The sequence below is a fragment of the Mobula hypostoma genome, chromosome 18 (assembly GCF_963921235.1).
Source record: "Mobula hypostoma chromosome 18, sMobHyp1.1, whole genome shotgun sequence".
NCBI classification, from domain to species: domain Eukaryota; kingdom Metazoa; phylum Chordata; class Chondrichthyes; order Myliobatiformes; family Myliobatidae; genus Mobula; species Mobula hypostoma.
Genome location: NC_086114.1, coordinates 19,498,707 through 19,521,836, shown reverse-complemented (window position 1 = coordinate 19,521,836; position 23,130 = coordinate 19,498,707). Strand labels below are relative to the sequence as shown.

Here is a 23,130-nt window from a genome sequence, read left to right as displayed (position 1 = left end):
TCTGTCGGCACCACAGTTTATCAAGACTTACTTCAGATATATTTAGTGAACGTTTTCAGAATGAGATCCATTCTACTGCTAAATAGCAGACCAAAATTATACATAACGCCCGTAATCTTGTCGCTACATTATCATAGACTAAAGCCAGTATAAATCATTCTCATTTCTCATGGAAGTGGGGCTTAATTTAGAACTAGGCAAGAAATCAAACAGCATAAAGGCAACAGAGGTGTCAAGACAGGTGGTAGAGAGTTATTTCATGGTCCGAAATACTTCTTGGTAGCTCATTCATCTTGCTCAGTTTTTACGTTGTCACTTATTGCTCTGTCCCTATCGTGTAAACTGTAACCTGAAGCCAATGACTGGGATTAAGCAGCAGAGGTAACTGAGCTTTGATAGGAACAGCTGAATTTATCTAAAATAGATACAACATTTAGTACATTACAGACAGTGCTTTTTATCAGAGTTATGTTGTTAAAACAAAATAGGAATATTACACAGAACTTGCTATGCTTGGTACCACCACTCATGGAAAGGCTACATTTTCCAGTGGCAATGGATCAAGGAGTCCCATAAAAATGGTCAATGCACATTACATATTGTGTAAAGGAATCATTATCATTATATGCAAACACGAGGAAATTTGCAGATGCTGGAAATTCAAGCAACACACATAAAAATTGCTGCTGAACGCAGTAGGCCAGGCAGCATCTCTAGGAAGAGGTACAGTTGACGCTTCGGGCCGAGACACAGTCCTGACGAAGGGTCTCGGCCTGCAACGTCGACTGTACCTCTTCCTAGAGATGCTGCCTGGCCTGCTATAATCATTATATGCTGTGTTGTATGACATGGGCAATTATGGTTTTCCATCTGTCTCTAATCTGCTTATTCTTTTTCCTATCCATGGCCATGATTGTTCTTGGCAATTTTTTCTTTGTAAGTGGTTTGCAATAGCCTTTTTCCAGGCAGTGTCTTTATAAGACAGGTGACCCCAGCCATTATCAATATGCTTCAGGGATTGTCTCCCTGGCATAAGTGGTCACATAACCAGGACTTGTGATGTGCACTGGTTGCTCATACGACCATCCACCACCTGCTCTCATGGCTTCACGTGACCCTGATCGGGTGGGCTAAGCTGGTGTTACACCTTGCCCAAGGGTGACCTGCAGGATAGTGGAGGGAAGGAGCACTTTACACCTCCTTTGGTATCTCCACCCTGCCACCCCAGTGTAAAGGAAGATGGGTGTGGTTGTTGGAGGGAAATAACCCTGAGACCCAGAAGCTTTTCAGGGCTGTGTTATAGGGCTAACCTTTACCAACTGCTTCCTTCCAGATCAGGTGGAGCTTTATGCCAACGTTTGCATGAACCATCATCCAGGACAAAGGATCCTCTCCCTTTCCTCCCCATGTAGCAGTTAAGCTCTCATTTAAGAATATAAGAAATAAGTGTAATATTGATGTGACTCGGACACCGCTGTAGATTGAACAACCACGTTTATTCACTAGACTTCCGCTTTTCACTTCTCTAGGTCCTGACATCATACGCCTCTGATGCTACGAATACTCACACGATACATTACATCCCCCTTCTCAAGATTTTTTTTACAACACTGTGAATTACCAACACAATGCCTCTAGGTATGCCCTTCTTACAGTGCAACAACCATGACATCAACTAAAAAAAATCTTAACTGTATTCTGCATTGTATTTTACAATACTAACAGCAGTGTATTTTCTTTTGCTAACATAGACTAATAAACCTTTTATTTCATATCTTGGAACTTATAACATGTGTGACTTTGCCTCAAACTGTGTGAGACTGTATGTATGTCTAGTCTCTGTATCTAGCTGGAAGTTTGGCCTGTCTCCCAGACCGTGTGTGATACAACTGTGACTGTGCTTGTCCTTCATCAGTGTCAGTCTCTCGAGTGGCCTCTGTGTCTTTGCGGTCTGCATCACTCTTGGTGTCGTTTGTTTCCATGTCTGTATCTGTGGAAATGTCCTGTGCATCTGTACGTGGAAACTCCCTCTCGCCTGTCTTCAGCAGATGCTTCCTGTTCCTCCTGTAGACTCTAACATCCGGCGTGCGAACTATGAAGGATCTTGGTTGCTGATGTCTGTTCACAACCACAGCTGGTTGCTAAGTGTCTCCTCTCTGTATTCTGACACTTTCACCTGTATGCAGATCTGGCAACTGTCTTGTATGTCTGTCATAGTAGCTCTTTTGTTTTATTTGCTTGTCATGTACTTTTGAGCATTACCTTCAGGAGTCAGTAGAGTTGTGGATGTTGGCAGTTTGGACTTCAGACGACGTCCCATCAACAGCTGCGCAGGAGAGAACCCCACACCCTCAATCGGTGTGTTGCGGTATTCAAGCAGAGCCAGAGCCATCTGGCCCGTTGAGCCTGCTCCGCCATTCAATAAGGTCATGGCTGATCTGGCCATGGACTCATCTCCACCTACCTGCCTTTTCCCCATAACCCTTAATTCCCCTACTATGCAAAAATCTATCCAACCTTGTCTTAAATATATTTACTGAGGTAGCCTCCACTGCTTCATTGGGCGGAGAATTCCACAGATTCACCACTCTCTGGGAAAAGCAGTTCCTCCTAATCTCCATCCTAAATCTAGTCCCCTGAATTTTAAGGCTACGTCTTCTAGTTCTAGTCTCACTTACTGGTGGAAAAAACTTTCCTGCCTCTATTTTATCTATCCCTTTCATAATTTTATGTTTCTATAAGATCTCACATTCTTCTGAATTCCAGCGAGTACTGTCCCAGGCAAACTCAATCTCTCCCCATAGTCTAACCCCCGTATCTCTGGAATCAACCTGGTGAACCTCCTCTGCATCGCCTCCAAAGCCAGTATATCCTTCCTCAAATAAGGAGACCAGAACTACACACAGTACTCCAGGTGCGGCCTCACCAGTACCCTGTACAGTTGCAGCATAACCTCCCTGCTCTTAAATTCAATCCCTCTAGCAATGAAGGCCAACATCCCATTTGCCTTCTTGATAGCCTGTTGCACCTGCAAATCAACCTTTTGTAATTCATGCACAAGCACTCCCAAGTCCCTGTGTACAGCAGCATGCTGCAATTTTTTTACGATTTAAGTAATAATTTGTACCTTCATTTTTCCTTCCAAAGTGGATGACCTCGCATTTACCAACATTGTACTCCATTTGCCAGACCCTTGTCCACTCACTTAACCTTTCTATATCTCTCTGTAGACTCTCCGAATCCTCTACACAATTTGCTTTTCCACTCAATTTAGTATCATCAGCAAACGTAGATACACTACACTCGGTCCCCTCTTCTAGATTGTTAAGGTATATCTTGAACAGTTGTGGGCCCAGCACCGACCCCTGTGGCACACCGTTCACCACTGATTGCCAACCAGAGTAACACCCATGTATCCCAACTCTTTGCTTTCTATTAGTCTATCCATGCTAATACTTCTTCACGTGCCTTGTGCATTACACATGGACGAAATCGTGGCTCTCCACATCAAATGATCCCTCGCAGTGTCAATCATATCTCGCACTCTTAGATCTGTTAGTTCTTTCACAGTGTCCATTTTTTTTCTTTGCCTTCCTCTACCGCGTTTCCCAGGCATACGGCCTTGTAATGTAAGGCATTCTATTTCTCCCTTTATGACAACATGGCCTAGGAATTTAAGTTTCCTCTCATTTAATGTTCTCATTAAAGATCTTTCTGTATGGGCACGTTGTCTCATTAGTTACCCTATCTCTATATGATATTTTCAGCATTCTTCTAAGAAACCACATTTCTGTGGCTTCTAAGTTTCTTTGGAGTTCTGGTATTATAGTCCATGTTTCAGAAACATACAGCAAGATTGACCAGATGTAACATTTTAGTTGCCTAAGCCTTGACGTCATAGAAATGTGTCTGTTGGTAAAAATGGGTTTCGTTTTTTGGAAGTTGGTTTTGGCAATGGCAATTCTACTTTTTATTTCTACTTCTAGCATCTTGTGATATAAAACTACTAAGGTAATTAAAGCTGGTCTTTTGTTCAATCTCTTGGTTACTAATGCACAATTGGCAATTGGGAGCTTTCTGCTGTTCATGCTAATACATCATCCCCAATTCTATGCATCCCTATCTTATGGATGTCTTTTATGTGGCACCTTATCAAACGCCTTCTGGAAATCGAAGTAAATAATGCCCATCTGTTCCCCTCTATCCACTGCGCTCGTTATATCCTCAAACAACTCCGGTAAGTTTGTCAAACAGGACCTGCCTTTGCTGAATCCATGCTGTGTCTGCCTGATGGATTCATTTCTTTTCAGATGCCTTGCTATTTCTACTTCAGTGATAGCTTCAAGCATTTTCCCAACTACAGATATTAAACTAACTGGCCTATAGTTACCTGCCTTTTGCCTACAACCTTTTTTGAACAGTGGCGTGACAGTCGCCATCTTCCAATCTGCTGGGACCTGCCCAGAGTCCTGAGAATTTTGGTAAATCATCACCAAAACCTCTACTATGACTTCTGCCATTTCCTTCAATGCCCTGTGATGCATTCCATCAGGACCAGGGACTTATCTATCTTTAGGCCCACAAGTTTGCTCAGCACCACCTCCTTAGTGATAGCTGGTGTATCGAGGTCCTCGCCTTCCTTCACATCCATAACATCTCTGACATGTTAGATGTGTCGTCCACCATGAAGACTGACACAAAATAGTAATTCAAAGCCTCGGCCATTCCTTATTACCCAATATCAATTCCCCCTTCTTGTTCTCCAAGGGACCTACATTCACCTTAGCCACCCTTTTCCACTTAATATAATGTAAAAAATTTTTACTATCCATTTTTATATTTTGTGCTAATTTATTTTCATCATCTAATTTCCCTTTCTTTATTTCCCACTTAGTGGTACTTTGTTGCTTTTTAAAGTTTTCCCAATCTTCCAGTTTCCCACTACTCTTGGAGACTTCGTATGCACGAGCTTTTGGTTTGATGCCTTTCTTTTATTTCTTAGTTATCGAAGGTTGGCTCTCCCCACCCTTACTGCCCTTGCTTTTAACTGGAATATACTTTTGTTGAGCACTACAAAAAATCTCTTTGAAATTCTTCCACTGTCCCTCATCTGTCCTACCATATAGCCTGTGTGCCCTGTCTACACTAGCCAAATCCTTCCTCATCCTATTGTATTCTCCATTACCAGAGCTAGTGTATACCATTTAGAAACTGACAACCTCAAAAGCACTTCCAAAATCGATCAGGTCAATCACTACAAAGGTCAAGAGTAGAAGGCACATGGGCGCACAATGCCTCCAGCTATACAGATTCAGACTTATTTGTCCCATGTGCATATAAAAAAAAGAGTGAAATGTGCCATTTGCATTTACAACCAACACACCCAAGGAAGTGCTGGGGGCAGGGCAGCATGCAAATGTCCTATTAACATAGCATACCCACAATCCTGACTTGAAATTATGTTGCTGATCCTTAATTTGCATTGTGTCCAATTCCTGAAACTCCCTAATCGACAGTCTTGTGGTAGCACCGTGGTAATTCAAGAAGTTAGTTCACAGCCACCTGCTCTAGGGCAACTAGGGATGGATGACAAATACTGACCCTGCGGTTAATATCCACATCCAAAAGGAAGTATTATTTTAATTTCAGTAAATATATTATTAATATAGATATGAAATACATTTGGTGGATGCCCTTCTCTACATTGTCAATAATTTCTCTTATAAACTGTTAAGAGAAACTGTTTCCTCTATAAAGCAATTCAGTATTTGAGGGGCTATTACACAGAACCCAATCCCTCAGTGTCCACTGGTGACAGAACCCTGAACTGTCATTCTTCCCCACAATGCCTGCACGTTATTCCATCAAAATAAAATATAAAATTATCAAATGTGCAATTTTGCTAAATAAGACCGCAGTCCAGAGGTGGAGGCCTGTGAAGGAAGCCGTGGCCGCCTTCTTGGTATTCCTAGCGTACATTTCTTATGAATAAAGTTTAGTTTGAAATGGAAAAAATGTCGGCCAAACAGCCAGAATGATCCTCCCCTTTAAGGAGCCGGAAGTGAGGACGGGCGGGAGAGTCGAGGTTGCGACCCTGTGTGAAGCGGAGCGCTGGCCGGCCGGAGGGAGGGTGAGTGAGTGACGGGGAAGTGAGGATCAGGAGTGGAGTTCCAGGGGATAAAGGAGGAGACCGGGCATCGGCCGACCTGGTACGTAGGTGGTGAAGGCCGAGGGTGGGGGTGGGGGTCCTGGCCCGGGGGGTGGAGGCGACCCAAGGCCGAGAAACGGAGGGTGGGGGTGTCACTCCGTTCAGACCTTTACCCCCAGTTCTGTTTTTGTTTAACGTGAAATCTACAGCAGGCGACGGCTCCTGCGGAGTCGGTGTCCCTGCCCATTGTGCTGCGGGTTTCGGGCGCGTTGAGCTCGCCGAATCCCTGCACTAGGAACCGCTCTCGGTGACCATCGGAGCCACGTCGAATTGTTCCAGGACTTTGGTCCCAACGCCTGCCCTTACTGACCTCTCCCTGCAGGAATTATACTCTCAACAGACAATTCCACCTATATCCTTGTTATTCAAGCTTGTTTAATGGTTTTTTTTCCAGTACGCAAGTGTATCGGAGAACTAAATAATTATTACTCTGGATAAGACAACACAATAATTTAAAAGAAACAATAAATATAAATACATAAGATAATTTATATACATACTTTAATTGTTTGTCCATAAAGTGGCGCTAGGCACAGGAGTGTCTGTACATTAAGGAGACTAAGGCAGGAATTTAGTAAAGTGGTTGTGGAGGGGTGGGTTTGTGAGTGGAGGTATTGATCAGTCTTACTACTTGGGGAAAGTAACTGTTTTGAGTCTGGCCCTGGCGTGGATGCTATGAAGCCTCCTCCCTGGTGAGAGTGGGACAAGCAGTCCATGAGTAGGGTGTGTTGGAGTCTTCACGATGTTAAGTATTTACCCAGCTCTCTTTTGAATGTTATGATGGACTTTGCTTTCACTACACATTACTGAAGTGTGTGTTCCCAATCAAAATGCTTCAGTTTAAACTAAATCCAGATTTCCTTATGACATAGAAGTGGCTGTTTTGGCCTATTGAGTCACAGACTGCCAGAAATCTGGAGATGTGCACAAAGGAGCTGGAGCAAATCTGTCAGCACCTATGGAGGTAAATGTATGTCAACTGTTCATTTCTCTCCATGGATGCTGCCTGACATGATGAGTTCCTTCAGCTCTGGTGTTGACCTCCCCCCACACACCCCACACACAACTAATATTCCCTCTAACCATCTCTTCTGGTATCACAAATATTCTCAACGCTGGGAATTTGCAGAGGGAGGAAAAACCCAGGGAACAATGTCATGAGGTGAACATGCAACCTCCACATAGACAGCCCTGGAGGCCATGTTTAAACCGAGGTCAGTGTAACACTCAGACATCAGCTCTACAAGCTGAACCACTGTGCTGTATTTGCTCTTTTGTTTAATTTCATAACTGACTTCATTCTACATTGCCTGCTTCTTGACACAGCCCAGTTTATTTTGTTGTATTTCTATTTTAATTTGGAGAAAGAACACAGTGACAGGCCTTTCTGACCCAGTGTGCCTGTGCTGCCTAATTATACCCATGTGACCAATTAATCTACAAGCCTGTACGTCTTTGGGATAGGGGAGGATACTGGAGCACTCGGAGGAAACCCACACAGTCACAAGGAGAATGTACAAACTCCTTACAGACCGCATCCTCTTGCGGTGAGAATTGAACCTGGGTTGCTGCCAGCAATGAGAATTTCTTATTCAAACCTTTGAGTGTGAATACTTCTCTCAGTCTCCTCAGTTTCAAGGAGAATGAGACCAGCTTGAGCAGTCCCTTAAATTCCCTCACCCCTGGAATAATTGCGGAAAATGTTTCCTGCACCTTCTCTATGGTCTTCATTTCTTTCCAAAAGTGTGGCACCCAGCACAGTGGGAGTTAATTGTGACCTCACGCTGCCCGGCAATCCCCCGATTTAATCCTAGCCTAGTCGCAGGACAGTTTACAATCACCAATTAACCTACCAACTTGTATGTTTTTGGATTGTGGGAGGAAATGGGAGCACCCGGAGGAAACTCATGTGGTCACTGGGAGAACGTACTAATTGCTTACAGACAGCAGTGGGAATTGAACCCGGGTCGTAGGTACTGTAAAGCATTGTGCTAACCACTCTGTTACCATGCTGCCCCAAGCCTCGGATCCTGTATGCTCGTTTAAAAACAGGTTTAATTGTCATTCAACAACATACACGAATGTAGCCAGACGAAATAGCATTTCTTCAGGGTCATGGTGCAAAACACACTGCCAACAGTCGCACACTGAGTACCCACAACTTTTAGTGATCTTTACATTTTTATCCCCAGCTTGTCTGATTCTTTGTCCTTGTTAGAAATGCACCCGTTGTTCCTTCTGCTAGAATGTAATACTTTGCAATTTTGTGTAAAATTTCACCTGCCACATACTGCTCATTCTTCCAGCATGTCTGTATACTCTTGGTCGCTTCCTGTCCTGAAAAATCATTAAGCCACCAAGCCTCAAGTTATTTGCACATATGGTGAGCATTTTGGGCACCCTATCTAAGAGGATGCGGTGTCATTGGAGAGAGTAGAGGAAACTCACAAGAATGAGACTGGGAAAGATAGGATTTATATATGAGGAACATCTATGGCTCAGCCTGTACTCACTGGAATTTAGAAGAGTGAGGGGCAATCTCATTAAAACCTATTGAATATTGAAATGACTAGAAGAGTGGACTTAGGATGTTTTCTGTAGCGAGGAGTCTAGGACAGGGGCCACAGTTTCAGAATACGAGGACGTCCCTTTAGAACACAGATGAGGAGGAATTTTGTTTTAGACAGACGGTGATGAATCTGTGGGATTCATTGCTGTAGACGGCTGTGGAGGCCAAGTCATTGGCTATATGTAAAGCAGTGGTTGATGGGTTCTTGATTAGTAATGATGTCAGAAGTTCCAGTGGGAAGGCAGAGAATGGGGTTGAGAGGAACAGTAAATCAGCTATGATATAATGGCAGAGCAGGGATTGGCCAGATGGCCTAATTCTGCTCCTGTGTCTTATGGTCTTACTTGAAGATTAAACCTGTACATGTAATCGTAGATTATTATGTAAAACAGTCATGCTTTACTTCCTCTTTACATTTCTATCCAGGCATTGATGTAACTGCATGGATGAAAGATTGGCTAGGTTGCAATTCCGGCAACTTAGCCAATCTTTTATCCGTGCAGTTACAGTGTCTTTTTTTTGTGGGTTTCAAACTTCATTTTAAGCAGAGGTGGGGCAGGTGTTCACTGACAGCATGGACACTCAGAGTTTGTGAGGTCATGCACTCCAACAACTACTTGTTTAGAGACTTACTCCTCATGCTGGCTTTAACTTTCTCAATATCAGCCCAAATGCTTTCTCTCCACTTTGAGCAGTCATAGGCCAGAGATTCCTCAGAGTCAGTGAGGATGTTCAGATTAATTTATTTATTACATACTCTGAAATGCATCATTTGTGTTAACATCGACACAAATCAAGCGTGTATGAGGGACCACACGCAAGTGTCGCCATACATTTCGGTGTCAACATAGCATGTCCACAGTCCTGACTTGGAAGTATGCTGTTCTCCCCAGTTCTAACAAAGGAGGTTTGACTTGAATTATTAGCTCTGATTTGGATTCAGATTTATCTAACACATTTACTTCAAAACATATAGTGAAATGTGTCGTCAGCGTTAACAATCAGCACATCCAAGAATATGCTGGGGGCAGCCTGCAAGTGTTGCTACATATTGAGACGCCAACATTGTGTGTCCATGATGCTCTGTAGAACACCACAAGCAGTAGCAACAACAGTAAAACAAGATGAAGTATTGAGACAAGAAAGGTAAAAGTGGTTACTAGTCATCACTGAGAATAGTTCTCAACGAAGACCAGTGTCAAACAAGGTTATGTCAGTCTCTCCATACTTCTCTCAGTCTGTTTTAATTACCATCTATAACAAGGCACTTTTTCAAATGCCTTCTGAAAATTACTATATACCATGATGGGAAGATCAGTTATCACTTTTAACTTTATTGTCTCAGTGATTCATCTTGCGTTTAGCAAACTTCCTAAGGGAATAGAGATAACATTGCAACACCTCATATTCTGCTGAGATCCTCCAACCTGATGGCATGAATGTCGATTTCTCTTAACATCTGGTAATTTCTCCTCCCTTCCCTCTTCTCTCCTTTTCCATTCTTCTTTCATAGTCATAGTCGTACTTTATTGATCCTGGGGGAAATTGGTTTTCATTACAGTTGCACCATAAATAATAAATATAGTAATAAAACCATAAATACTTAAATAGTAATATGTAATTTATGCCAGGAAATAAGTCCAGGACCAGCCTATTGGCTCAGGGTGTCTGACCCTCCAAGGGAGGAATTGTAAAGTTTGATGGCCACAGGCAGGAATGACTTCCTATGACGCTCTGTGTTGCATCTCGGTGGAATGAGTCTCTGGCTGAATGTACTCCTGTGCCCAACCAGTACATTATGTAGTGGATGGGAGACATTGTCCAAGATGGCATGCAACTTGGACAGCATCCTCTGGCCTCACTCTTACCCCTTGCTTTCTCCTCACCTCTCCATCACCTCCCTCTAGCGCCCCTCCTTCCCGTTCTCCCATGGTCCACTGTCCTGTCCTGTCAGATTCCTCCTTTTTCAGCCCTTTACCTCTTCGAACTATCTTTCTTTTTAAATCTTTTTATTAAATAAGTATACAAAAAGGTAAGCCATATAGACACTAATACATTGTTAGAATATAATAAAATTACAGAAGATATTAATACAAAAAAAATACTACAAACAATGTAATTTAAACATAACATACCAAGGTAACATAATAGTATACTAATTTTATATATATATCAATGGAGAAAAAGAAAAAAAAAACCCCAAAAAAAACCCACCGTGCAACTAACTAAAAGCAACGCAAAGCAATGGGCTAACTTGAAACCAAACAGAGTTAAACTTAAAATCACGTCCTCAATCCCGACCTCCATTAAAAACAGTGAAAAAAACAAGAAGGGTATATATTACATTAAATGAAAATATTGAATAAAAGATCTCCAAGTCTGTTCAAATTTAAATGAGGAGTCATAAAGATTGCTTCTAATTTTCTCCAAGTTCAAGCATAATATCGTCTGAGAAAACCAAAAAAAGGTAGTTGGAGCATTAAGCTCTTTCCAATGTTGTAAGATACATCTTTTCGCCATTAAAGTAAGAAATGCAATCATTCTACGGGCTGAAGGGGAGAGATTACTGGAAATTTTAGGTAGTCCAAAGATAGCAGTAATAGGGTGAGGAGAGATATCTATATTCAATACCTCTTCGAACTATCACCACCCAGTTTTTTTACTTCCTCCCCCTTCGCCCACCAATCTACCTCCCCCCTCACCTAGCTTCACCTATCACCTACCTGCTTGTACTCCTTCCCCTCTCTCTACCCTTACCCTTCCTTTCCAGTCCTGATGAAGGGTCTTGGCACAAAACATCTATTGTTTATTCCTGTCGTAGATGCTGCCTGACCTGCTGAGTTCCTACAGCATCTTGTATGCATTGAGCCTTGTCTAAAACTCATCATTGATTAAACATAATTTGCCCATAACAAATCCGTGTTGACTTATCCTCAACATTTCAGACTGTTGAGGTGATTGCAAATTTTGTCTCTGGGTATTGTACTGAAAGTATACCTACTGGGGAGAAACAGACTGGTCTGCAGTTGGTAGGTTTATCCTTACATCCTTTATCAAGTCATCCCTCAGCTTGCTGCACTCTGGGGAAGACACGCCCAGCCTATCCCACCGTTCACTTTAAATTAAGTGTTCGAGTCGAGGCAACAAACTGGCAGATCTCTGTACTTCTCTGGTGCAATCACATCCATAATTTCTAACCATATTTTTGTTTTGCCCATCCACTGCCTCAGTCACATCTTCCTCATGCAGCATCATCCTTGCTAAAGATTAATCCTAATCCATGGCTGTGAGCTGCCATAGGTGATCTTTTTGGTTCCTAATGGTCCTTAACACTCCTTTACAGCCATTTACAATTCAGTGATCCACAGAAGGTTTTGGATTACTTTTTGTGTTTTTTTTTGCCGCTGATTTCAGGCTACATCTCTGCCTGCTTTTTTCCTTTTCTTACTTCCTCTCTGAACTTTGTACAACCAGCTGCCTAGGATTTTCTGCTTTGTTTGCCCTATGGTGTCAAAATGTACTAATAGGCCATTTTCTAATGCACTTACAAGAGTGAGAAGCCATCTTTTTGAACTGCAGATGTGGTTAATGCAGCTGGGTTTTGGAGATCCTGAATTTAAATCTATTGATGATAAATGATCAGCAATACATTTCCATTTTGGTATTGTAGAACTGATAGGCGAACTTGCAATTCATTTTAAATTTCCCTTTCCTTTGCCTCATCCACTTGTTTCCAATAAGGCTATTTGAACTGCTGCTTCCTTTCTGGCCCACCAACCCAGTCTTATTTTCCATCTACATTTATCTATAGTTGCTCCTCTACCCCACACCCCCCTACCTTTGCACTCGGCGACATATCTAAACTGGTAGCATGCAACTTAAAAGGCCCAGCTGTATACCTAAAACTCATGGTCTGAGTTTTCATATCATAAAAGCCACCTAGAGTTGATTGCAATAAGTGCTATTTCTAATAAATTTTTAATTACGTTAATAAATCCAAATGTAAAAATTGTCTACCCAGTCAAAGACAATACTTTCTTAACATTTAAGTCTTTGAATTGTTTGTCTCAAATTATTCTCCAGGTTTAGACCCCTTGGAATTTAGGAAAACAAGGTGTAAGCTGATTAAAATGTATAAGATCCTAAAGGGGTTTGACAGGCTAGAATTGAGGATGTCTTCAGTAGAGGGCAAGTCTCAAACTAGGGAATATAACTACAAGATGAGGAGCCAGTTTTTTTAAAAACAAGTGTGTTAAAATTTCTTGCAGAGGGTGGTGAATCTCTGGAATTCTCATTCCCGGTGTTTTTTGGGTTCACTAGAAGTATTTAAAGTGTACGTGGATCTGTATTTGATAGATCAAGGAGTAAGAGGGATGGAGAGGAAGAGGTATAGATCGGTGATGGTCATATTAACCAGCAAGGTAGACCTGAAGGGCCTGATTACCTACTCCTTTTTTTTCAATTTATAAGTTTAATATTGTCACATGTATTGAGTTATAATGAAAAGCTTTTGTGTGCTAGCCATACTGATCATGTCAAACATAATAACATTGAGTTAGTGGGGAAGAAAACAGAACATCATGTTAGGATTACATGGTGTGATCTTTTATTGATTTTTTATGAATATTATACTGTTAAGAATTTATTAGATATGCCTGCAAGATAATGAATTTCAGGGTTAGTGTGACATATGAGGGCCTCTGTTGGTCAAAGTTTACCATGTATATTGCGTCTCAGCTATCTGGAATCTCACCTGGTCCCTCAACACCAGCTCCATAGCAAAGAAAGCCCAGCAGCGTCTCTACTTTCTGCAAAGGCTGAGAAAAGTCCATCACCCACCCGCCCCCCAATCCTCACCACATTCTACAGAGGTTGTATTGAGAGCATCCTGAGCAACTGCATCACTGCCTGGTTCGGAAATTGCACCATCTCAGATCGCAAGACCGTGCAGCGGATAGTGAGGTCAGCTAAGATCATCAGGGTCTCTCTTCCTGCCATTAGAGACATTTACACCACAGGCTTCGTCCGTAAAGCAAACAGCACTATGAAGGACCCCACTCACCCCTTATACGAACTCTTCTCCCTCCTGCCATCTGGCAAAAGGCACCGATGTATTCGGGCTGTCACAACCAGACTGTGTAACAGTTTCTTCCCCCAAGTCATCAGACTCCTCAATACCCAGAGCCTGGACTGACACCAACCTACTACCCTCTACTGTGCATATTGTCTTGTTTATTATTTATTGTAATGCCTGCACTGTTTTGTGCACTTTATGCAGGCCTGGGTAGGTCTGTAGTCTAGTGTAGTTGTTGTTTTTTATGTAGTTCAGTGTAGATTTTGTATTGTTCATGTAGCACCATGGTCCTGAAAAATATTGTCTCGTTTTTACTGTGTACTGTACCAGCAGTTATAGTTGAAATAACAATAAAAAGTGACTTGACTTGACTAGATACACAAGCCTGGGCAGTACGATATGGAGAGCAAGCTGTTGCCCATGTAGCAAGCTCCCCGCCTCCACGCAACTGATGAACCCAGGGAAGTGGCAGAGGCTGATACAATTTGGTACCAGCAGCGTTGCAGGAGGTGCCAGTCAGCATTGAAATCAATGTGTGTCTGCCTTAGGGACTCCAGCTCCAGATTTTTCTCTGGGTTTACTTCCCGAAGCCTTCCCCATGAGTGGGTATAGCAGACATCCCACCCTGCAAAAACTCATTTCAGGGAGGTAGCGCCCCCCCCCCCCCCCCGTCGACCTCCAAGGGTGTATGTAGTACTTTGTTTAGTGATTTTGTCTAATCTGTAAACCAAGTTGGGTATATGCAGCAAATGTGACTTTAAAATATGTACTTATATTATCGTGTTTATTCTATTACAACTTTAAGCAAGTCTACAGGGAGTTTGGCCTCATCACGTAGGACAATAGCGTAGCTCCTTAGCAGCTAGCCAGCTAGTTTAAATAACGTTAGCTATGCTGTAATGACACCCATTAAACTCACCTCAACATGTCTTTTACATTTTAACCCACCGTGGGCAATAGAAAAGTCACTGTTGCAAACAGTGCAGCAAGCAACACTGTCATTATTTTTGAGGTCGACTGTAAAGCCCGCCCACAGAAAAAACTGATAGGTCTACTTAGCAGGGGTCCCCAACATTTTTTGCACCGCAGACCGGTTTAATATTGACAATATTCTTGCTGACCGGGGTGGTGGTGGGGTTAATTACGACCGGAATAGAGGTGATAAGTCAATAGCATCATAACATTTTAAGTAACGTTTGGATATTAAACACAGCGCATATTTTCCCCGTATGAACATATAAAATCATTGCAACACTCCAATATCGCTGAATCAGTGGTAGCCTGGGCTTGTTTTCCTGCAACAAGATGGTCCCATCGAGGGGTGATGGGAGACAGCGATACTCGAAGGGGGTTCCTTATGTCCAGTCTATTCCGCAATTTAGTTTTTATTGCATTCATTGCAGAAAACTCCGCTTCTCAGCGATATGATGTTGGAAATGGAAGCAACATTTTCAGTGCTTTCGTGGCTATCTCAGGATATTTAGCCTTGACTTTGATCCAGAATGCCGGCAGAGATGTTATGTCAAACAAACTTTTCAGCCCGCTGTCATTTACAAGCTCGAGGAGTTGATCTTCTTCCCGCGTTGACATGGATGACGCGCGCGTGATGATTTTGCATGTGTCCAAGTTCAACAGTGCGTGACAGGGAATGAGGAAAGGTGCAAATGACTCATATCGTTTCATATTGTTTCCTCACGGCCCGGTGGTTGGGGACCACTCTTAGCACGAAGAGAGACCAATCAGGATGCTCGCTCTCCCTCTCCCTCTCAAAAAAATCTATCTCCGGGATATTGTATATAATTTCCGGGCGTCAGGGAGCCACTATCGATATGCGGGAGACTCCCGGATCTTCCGGGAAAGGTGGGATATCTGGTATAGCTGCAAGGCAGCGGAGGTTTAAGATTAGAGTTTTTGTTCTCCTCGATGATCTGCCAACTACTGCTGATGAGCCCCATCTGTCCAAAGCGAGTGGTTTTAAGGTGCCAGTAATCTGTCTTTGCCCCTGCTCCTGTCGATGATGTATATGTACTTTGATAATAAATTTACTTTGAACTTTAAGTTACTGAGAATGTTCAATGCAGATAGACAAATAGAATGCAACCATGACAAGGGAGATTGCAAGAGAGATTTGTTCCAGAGTCTTATAACAGTAGGAAAGGGGCTGTCTTTGAGTCTGGTGGTACATGCTCTCATGCTTTTATATCATCTGCCCAATGGGAGGTGGGGAGAAAAGAGAATAACCAGGGTTGCTATTATGTTAGCTGCTTTCCTGAGGCAATGGGAAGTGTAGACTATGGAGAGGAGGCTGCTTTGTGTGATGGACTGGGCTTTATTTACAGCTCTGCAATTGTGATCTTGAGCAGAGCAATTACCTTACCAACCTATGATACAACTCATTAGGATGCATCAGTAAAAGTAGTTTCTTGTGTTTTTATGTATTAACACTTCATTATTTTATTAAAATTGTTAGAAGTCCATGTATTTCATTGTGTAATGCAAGAGTAATGGTTTCATTTGAGCTGTTCCTCAATATTTTGCAGACCATAACCTCTCATGATTATTCACATCATATAGATATCGAATCACTTTCATTCTGCTTGTAATGGTTTCCTTATGTTTTATTCAGATTCAGATGTTAACTTATGAATGAAAACCCACATGACAGTCCCCAACAGCAATACAGGACCAATGTTATGAACCGCTGCTGGAAGACATTGAACTGATTCCATATAAAAGTTTTATAAGTTTAAACATCATCCTAGCATATTCTGTAAGTATTCATGTACTTAGAATTATTATTTAAACAATGAAATGGAGCGTATGTGTCACTTTAATGATAGTTATTTTCTGGAGTTGCTGCTTGATAGTTCAGACTATTAAATTCAGCTTAAAAGTATTTTGCCAGCTTTACTGGAGAAACAGAGCCAGGGGAAGTGAATGAGAAAGGGAGGCAAGAATCTAAAAAGGGATATGAACAAACTAAATGAGCATTTAAGGTGGTGACAGGTAGAGCATTATGTGGAAAAATGTGTATTTATTTCATTTGGTATGAATTTTGGTAAAAGAGCAGTTTTAAACCAAGAAGGTTTGGTGTACAACATGTTGTTCTGCTGACAGGCAATTTAAGTGGTGACTGGCATAGATAGATCAGCTTTATTTGTCACTTATTCATCAAACTATATAGTTTGCTTTGTTTGCATCAGTGTCCAATGCAGTCCAAGGATTGTGCTAGGAACAGCCTACAAGTGTTGCTATGCTTCCAGGGCCAACGTAGCATGGCCACCACTTACTAACTTGTACGTTTCTGGAATGTTGGAGGAAAGCAGGGCACCCGGAGGAAACTCTCCTGGCTATGGAGAGAACGTACAAACTTCTCACCGACAGTGGTGGGAATTGAACCCTGTTTTCTGGCACCATAAAGCGTTATGCTAATCTACGCTACCTTACTGGTACTCCCATACTGATTTCTTGCAGGAGTTTTTGAAAAACAAGTATGATGCTTTGCTGAATAAGAGTAACAGAAACATAGAAAGCCTACAGCACAATACAGGCCCTTCGGCCCACAATACTGTGCCGCACACGTCCTTACGTTAGAACTTACCTAGGGTTACCCATAGCTCTCTATTTTTCTAAGCTCCATGTACCTATCCAGGAGTCTCTTAAACGACCCTATCGCATCTGCCTCCACCACCGTCGCCGGCATTCCATTCCATGCATTCACCACTCTCTGAGTAAAAATACTTACCCCTGACATCTCCTCTGTACCTACTTCCAAGCACCTTAAAACTGCACTCTCGTGTTAGACATTTCAGCCCTAAGGAAAAAGCTTCTGACTATCCATAGTAGATAAGAAACCGCAATTGTTTATCCTGCATTTTTGTTTAATTTTTGGGAAATGGTAAGAAATTCTTAGTGGGATAGAATCATCTTCACTGTTGTCCTACATGCACCAGAATTTGGCAGAAAATGCTATATTTGAGGTCGGCGCATCAACAACAAGGTTACTCCGTGATATGGCAGTGTCTGGAGCGAGGTTCAGGAGGGCCACCAGAGAGTTGACTGAAGAGGCAGGAAAGGGCAGCTTTTGGCTGTGGCTGAGGAGGAAGGACAGAAATTGGGGGACTGACCATTGGAAGCTGCAGGGCACTTCAGGGAGACTTCTCTGCCACTGCTGTGCACCAGCAGATGTGCCAGGGCTAAGGGAGCAAAACATCAATGAATGGTGGTCCTTGGATGATGACCATGCAGCTGACCTAGGGGCACTGTTGGAGGTGCGGCAGGCAACAATGCCAAGCAAGAAATGTCTTCCTGTAAATCTCATTGAGAAACCTGAAAAAGCAGGATATTTGTTTTACAGTTGACAGGTTACTTACGGGTTAACAAAGGCATCGGGTTGCGGAAACTTGATGACGTCTGAAAAGAGAATGTGCAAGGATTTGCAAAAGCCTTTTTGTTAAGTGATTTCTACAACGTTGCCGAAGCTACTGTTGCTTAAGAATTGAAGTTAGTTCAAAAGTGTTTATTGGAACTGGATGTGTTTAAATTGATGATGGCATGTTCCTGGCTATTAAATAAAATTAACACTTAATTAAGCTTGTAAAAGAGGTGTGTACGCATGATTTCCATTTATATAGGTATAACTAAGCCTGCCTTAACTGTCGCAACATTATGAAGTGTAGATTTGAAAAGACTTTAGTGTGTTCATGATAAGATGTGTGTGTTTTCATGTTATGTAAATGTTGATCAATGCATTGGATTTTGAATGTGTCAAATTTTTTTAAAATACCATTTTTCTCCTGTGATGTTTACACTTACGCTGTTGTTTGCATCCGTCTCCTATAGATAAGGCAGCATGACCATGACGCATGTTGGAGCAGTTGTGGCCGCACTAACTGCATTCGTAGCTTTCTGCCTCTACTCCTCCATACACAAGATTGAAGAAGGGCATCTTGGCATTTACTACAGGTAGTCAATTCTCTTTTCAAATATGCTGATTATTTTGGTTTCCTGTGACTCAGAGCAAGACTTAATAAATTCTTTTATCTACAACCTCTATTTGACTTAAGAATTTGGAATTGAATATGTTGTCTTGAAGGGATAACTATTTTGGGAAAAGGCCCACTATAACAGTTGTATAATATGCTGTTGTTTATATAGCATAATTTTTTTTTATAAAAACTGATGCTTGTTTTTTGCAAAAACGATACAGTACAGAATTAGTTGTTTATGTACACAGTTTCTCAGCTTTTCTTATGTGTTGCATTTAACTTTTGAGTGATCTTTTCTGTAACGTATTTTTATTCCCTTGAAATATTGTGACTTACCTGAGGGAGGGGCTAAATACTGCAAAAAGTAACTTATGTAAGTCTCTGATTTCTGGAGAATATGTGTTAAGATTAAATCATTCTGGAAAGTAGGAATTATAACCCTTAAATCTTCAGCAGTGCAAAACAAGCTCTTCTATCATTTAGATGGTCAGTCTTAACTGAGAGTCACCCAATCAACATGATGTGTAAATTTTGAAGCCCATTTTCCTCCTGGAGCATTATTTTAAGGTACAGAGCTCTCCTCTCATCCACTTCATAGACAATTAACATGCTCTTGCTTCTTAATTAATGTACCTTATTGATGTTCAGTCTTTAGTTGCTTTAGTTTGAAAGGTGGGTTGATTGACTAACATACGTCAAAGCTACATCTTCCCAGTTGTCAGCACGAAGTAAATACAGTGGATTCCAGTTAATTGGAGCGTATCGGGACCAGTACATTTTGGCCCAATTACCTGAAGTTTCATAGAAATAATTAAAAAGGCATACAGGTTTCCCCCGCCATCCGAAGGTAGAGCGTTCCTATGAAACGGTTCGTAAGTCGGAATGTCATAAAGTGAAGAAGCAATTACCATTTATTTATATGGGAAAAATTTGTGAGCGTTTGCAGACCCAAAAAATAACCTACCAAATCATACCAAATAACACACAAATCTTAAAATAACAGTAACATATAGTAAAAGCAGGAATGATATGATAAATACACAGACTATATAAAGTAGAAATACTTTCCTACAATCATTGCCGCACTGTTCACCGTAGCGAAACTCTCACGCAAGCGCTCTCAGCAGAAACACTCTCTCCAGTAACCTTTAAACTATGAAGCTGCCAAATCATACCAAATAACACGTAAAAATACACAGCCTATATAAAGTAGAAATAGTGTATGTACAGTGTAGTATCACTTACCAGAATTGGGAAGACAGCGCCGAGCACACTGATGATGGTGTGTTAGGCTGAGTAGTCAGAGTTTGGGGTGGTGCAGTGGCCTCCACCCTCCAGGCCACCGACCGATACCGATCCGCGAAGCATGCAAGGGTGCAGCGGTGGCCAGGACGCACCCAGCATTTCTTTAAGAGAAAAGCAGAAATAAACAAGCTAATTAATTAGGTGCCACCCGGCACATAAATGTCGGCCCAGATCAGGGGCGACGCAATCCGATAATGGATAATGGACTGTCGTTATTACAATGCAATTTCATCCTCCAAATCTTCATTTTCATTGTAACATTCAAGATGATTATCAATAGCTTTAAATTATTTGTAGTTCCTAACTTGTTAAGTGGTTAAAATGAACTGTTTCATTTTCACTCCCTGCCGTTTCTGGCATCTCCAAGTCTGAATATTTGAAACTGCAGTGAGCAAAACAGTTCTGACTTGCCTTGCTGCTTATTTCTTGCCAAATATCAGTGACAAAAATCACTGCTTTTTGAACACAAACACAGGCAACTGACACTGTTTTAAAAACTTTTTACTCTAAACACGGTGTAGTGTCTAACAGGCACACAAGTGCATCTGAATGACGCTAGTTAGAAACTGTTCAACAGCAGTCTTTTGTTCCATTTAAGCAACATAGTGTCCCAAATAAACAAAAGGAATCCCAGCAATTTTATTAATTAGGTTTTGTTCTTTTAAGAGTTCTCCCAAATAAGTGGCTGCCCCAATTAACCGATGGCCCTATTAGCCAAAATCCATTGTACTCATTTTCCTTGTTTATCAAGAATGAATCTTGTGGTTTGTTCTAGTTAAATTCTGTTTGGTTGAAGTGGCTTTCTTTCCCAAGTGGTTTCATTTTGTCTTTGGAAATTGTGAAGCCTGGCTGTTTCATAAGATTGGATTCCCTTATCATGAACAATGTATGAAGTTATAAATCATTACTTGTGTTCTTACTTTTTTGTAATACTACAAAGCATCATTCAAAGTATGGAAAATTATGATGTATGAATACAGAACACAGAACATTAGATTTTGCTTTTACTACCCCTTCTGCCATTTTCTTTTCTCTTAGAAATGGCACTTCTTTAGATGAATGATCTGTGGTTTATTAACCATCAGGAGTTAGCTACGAGGAGGTCTTGGATGTTGTTTTCTTGCACATGCTTGTTGATACCCACAGTGACAAGATATGTTTAACTGATCACTTGCAACTTGTATGGCCTTGCAGTACACTCATTTGTTTTTGAGCTGTTATTAGTTCCAGCTCAGAATTTAGGTTGATGTTAGAGGATTTAACCAAGATGATTGGATGTAAGCAAAACACATATTTTCCTGCATACTTTGAACTATGATTTCAAGTGAATCATTTCATTTACTGATCTGTATGCTTAATAAGTACAGTGGATTCTGGTTAATTGCGACACATCGGGATCAGTATTTTTTTAGTTCAATTTAGTGGCTGCCCATATTAGCTGAAGTGTCATGGAAACAGTTAAAAAGATATAAAAAAGAACTGAGTAACAAGTTATGTATTTAAATAAAATACAGAACAAATTAGAATTATGTATTTTTTCAGTCTATTGGTAGTGTATTTGTTCCCAATAGTTAGCAATGGAGGAATCCATCCAGTGTATGCTATGAACAAGAATACCTAATGCAGATAATGGAATGCCTTAATTCAATCCTTTTACCGATTGCATCATCTAATTCTTCATTTCCATTTGTAACTTTCAAGATGGTTGCCGATACCTCAAACTATTTGTAGTTCCTAATTTGTTGAAGTAGTGAAATCCTTTCATTTTCATTCCTGGCAGTTTCTGGCATCTCCAAGCTTGAATGCTTGAAACTGCAGTGAGCAAATCAGTTCTGAATTGTCTTACTGCTTATTTCTTGCCAACAGTCAGTGACACAAACACACGCAACTGTCACTACTTAAAAACTGTTCGTTTTAAGCATGGTGTAGTGTCAAAGTGCACCAAACTGACGCTGCTTAGAACCTGTTCGGCAACAGCCTCCTGCCCCCGATTAAGCAAAGGGAATCCTGGCAACTTTCTCAGTTTTTGTTCTTTTAAGAGTTGTTCCAAGTATGCAGCTGCCCCAGTTAATCGATGGCCCAATTAATGGTAATCCACTATATAATCATGGATCTAGAATCAGAATCAGGTTTATTATCACTGGCATATAAGGTGAAATTTGTTAACTTAGCAGCAGCATTTCAATACAATACATAATGTAGAAGAGAAAAGAAATCAATCAATCAATCAATTACAGTATACGTATATTGAATAGATTTTTAAAAAGTGCAAAAAACAGATACTGCTTTTTAAAAAAAGTGAGGTAGTGTCCAAGGGTTCAATGTCCATTTAGGAATCGGATGGCCGAGGAGAAGAAGCTGTTCCTGAATCGCTGAGTGTGTGCCTTCAGGAATATTTCTGGATTTTATTGTATAGATTTTTTTTTATTGAAATGCCAACTTTTTTTTACAAAGTATTCCGTACTTCAAATAGTAAGCATATTGGTCTGGAATTGGTTTGAAACTGTACTTCCTGTGTTGCTATGCAGATTTTTGATCTGTTAGATTCAGCCTTTTTCTTGCAATGTTCCTGTGGGTTAAATAAATTGCATTTTTTGCCATACCTTTGTCATCGGTTATTCACAATGGCCATGTATGATGTCTGAATACTGTTCCTGCAAAGTGCTCAAAACTAACTTCTCTTTTTAAAGCACCTTAAGTGTAGTAAAGTGTCTTAAGGTACTTCACCGGAGCCTGACCGAATAAGTTTGATTGAATGCATAAAGAGACTTCTTTCTTAAAAATGAAGCTGAACACTATTAGATTGTGAACTTCCAAATGTGTTTGGATCCTTATAATTGAGGAATATTGGAAAATCCATAAATATACATTATGCTTATTTAACATTTTTAGTGGCATTCCCATAGCATGGATGTACAGTGCCTTTTAAAAAGTATTCAGCCCCCACAACTATTTTCGCATTTTACTGTCTAATTTTCTAAATTCA

The 23,130-nt window shown here is 41.1% G+C and overlaps 1 protein-coding gene across 2 annotated transcripts in view; it reads left to right on the top strand.

Annotated features, from left to right (window-relative positions):
* Positions 1-5,993: 5,993 nt before the first annotated feature.
* LOC134358369 (erlin-1-like) overlaps positions 5,994-23,130 on the top strand; it is a 52,176-nt gene continuing 35,039 nt past the window's right edge. Inside the window, exons 1-3 of one of the 2 annotated variants that reach the window (XM_063070517.1) lie at positions 5,994-6,130; positions 16,478-16,621; positions 18,694-18,816. In XM_063070517.1, the coding sequence (XP_062926587.1) occupies positions 18,704-18,816 (113 nt within the window). In that variant the 5' untranslated portion in view covers positions 5,994-6,130; positions 16,478-16,621; positions 18,694-18,703. Of the gene's footprint in view, positions 6,210-16,477; positions 16,622-18,693; positions 18,817-23,130 lie in introns of both variants that reach the window. The other variant, XM_063070515.1, reaches the window with a different exon arrangement.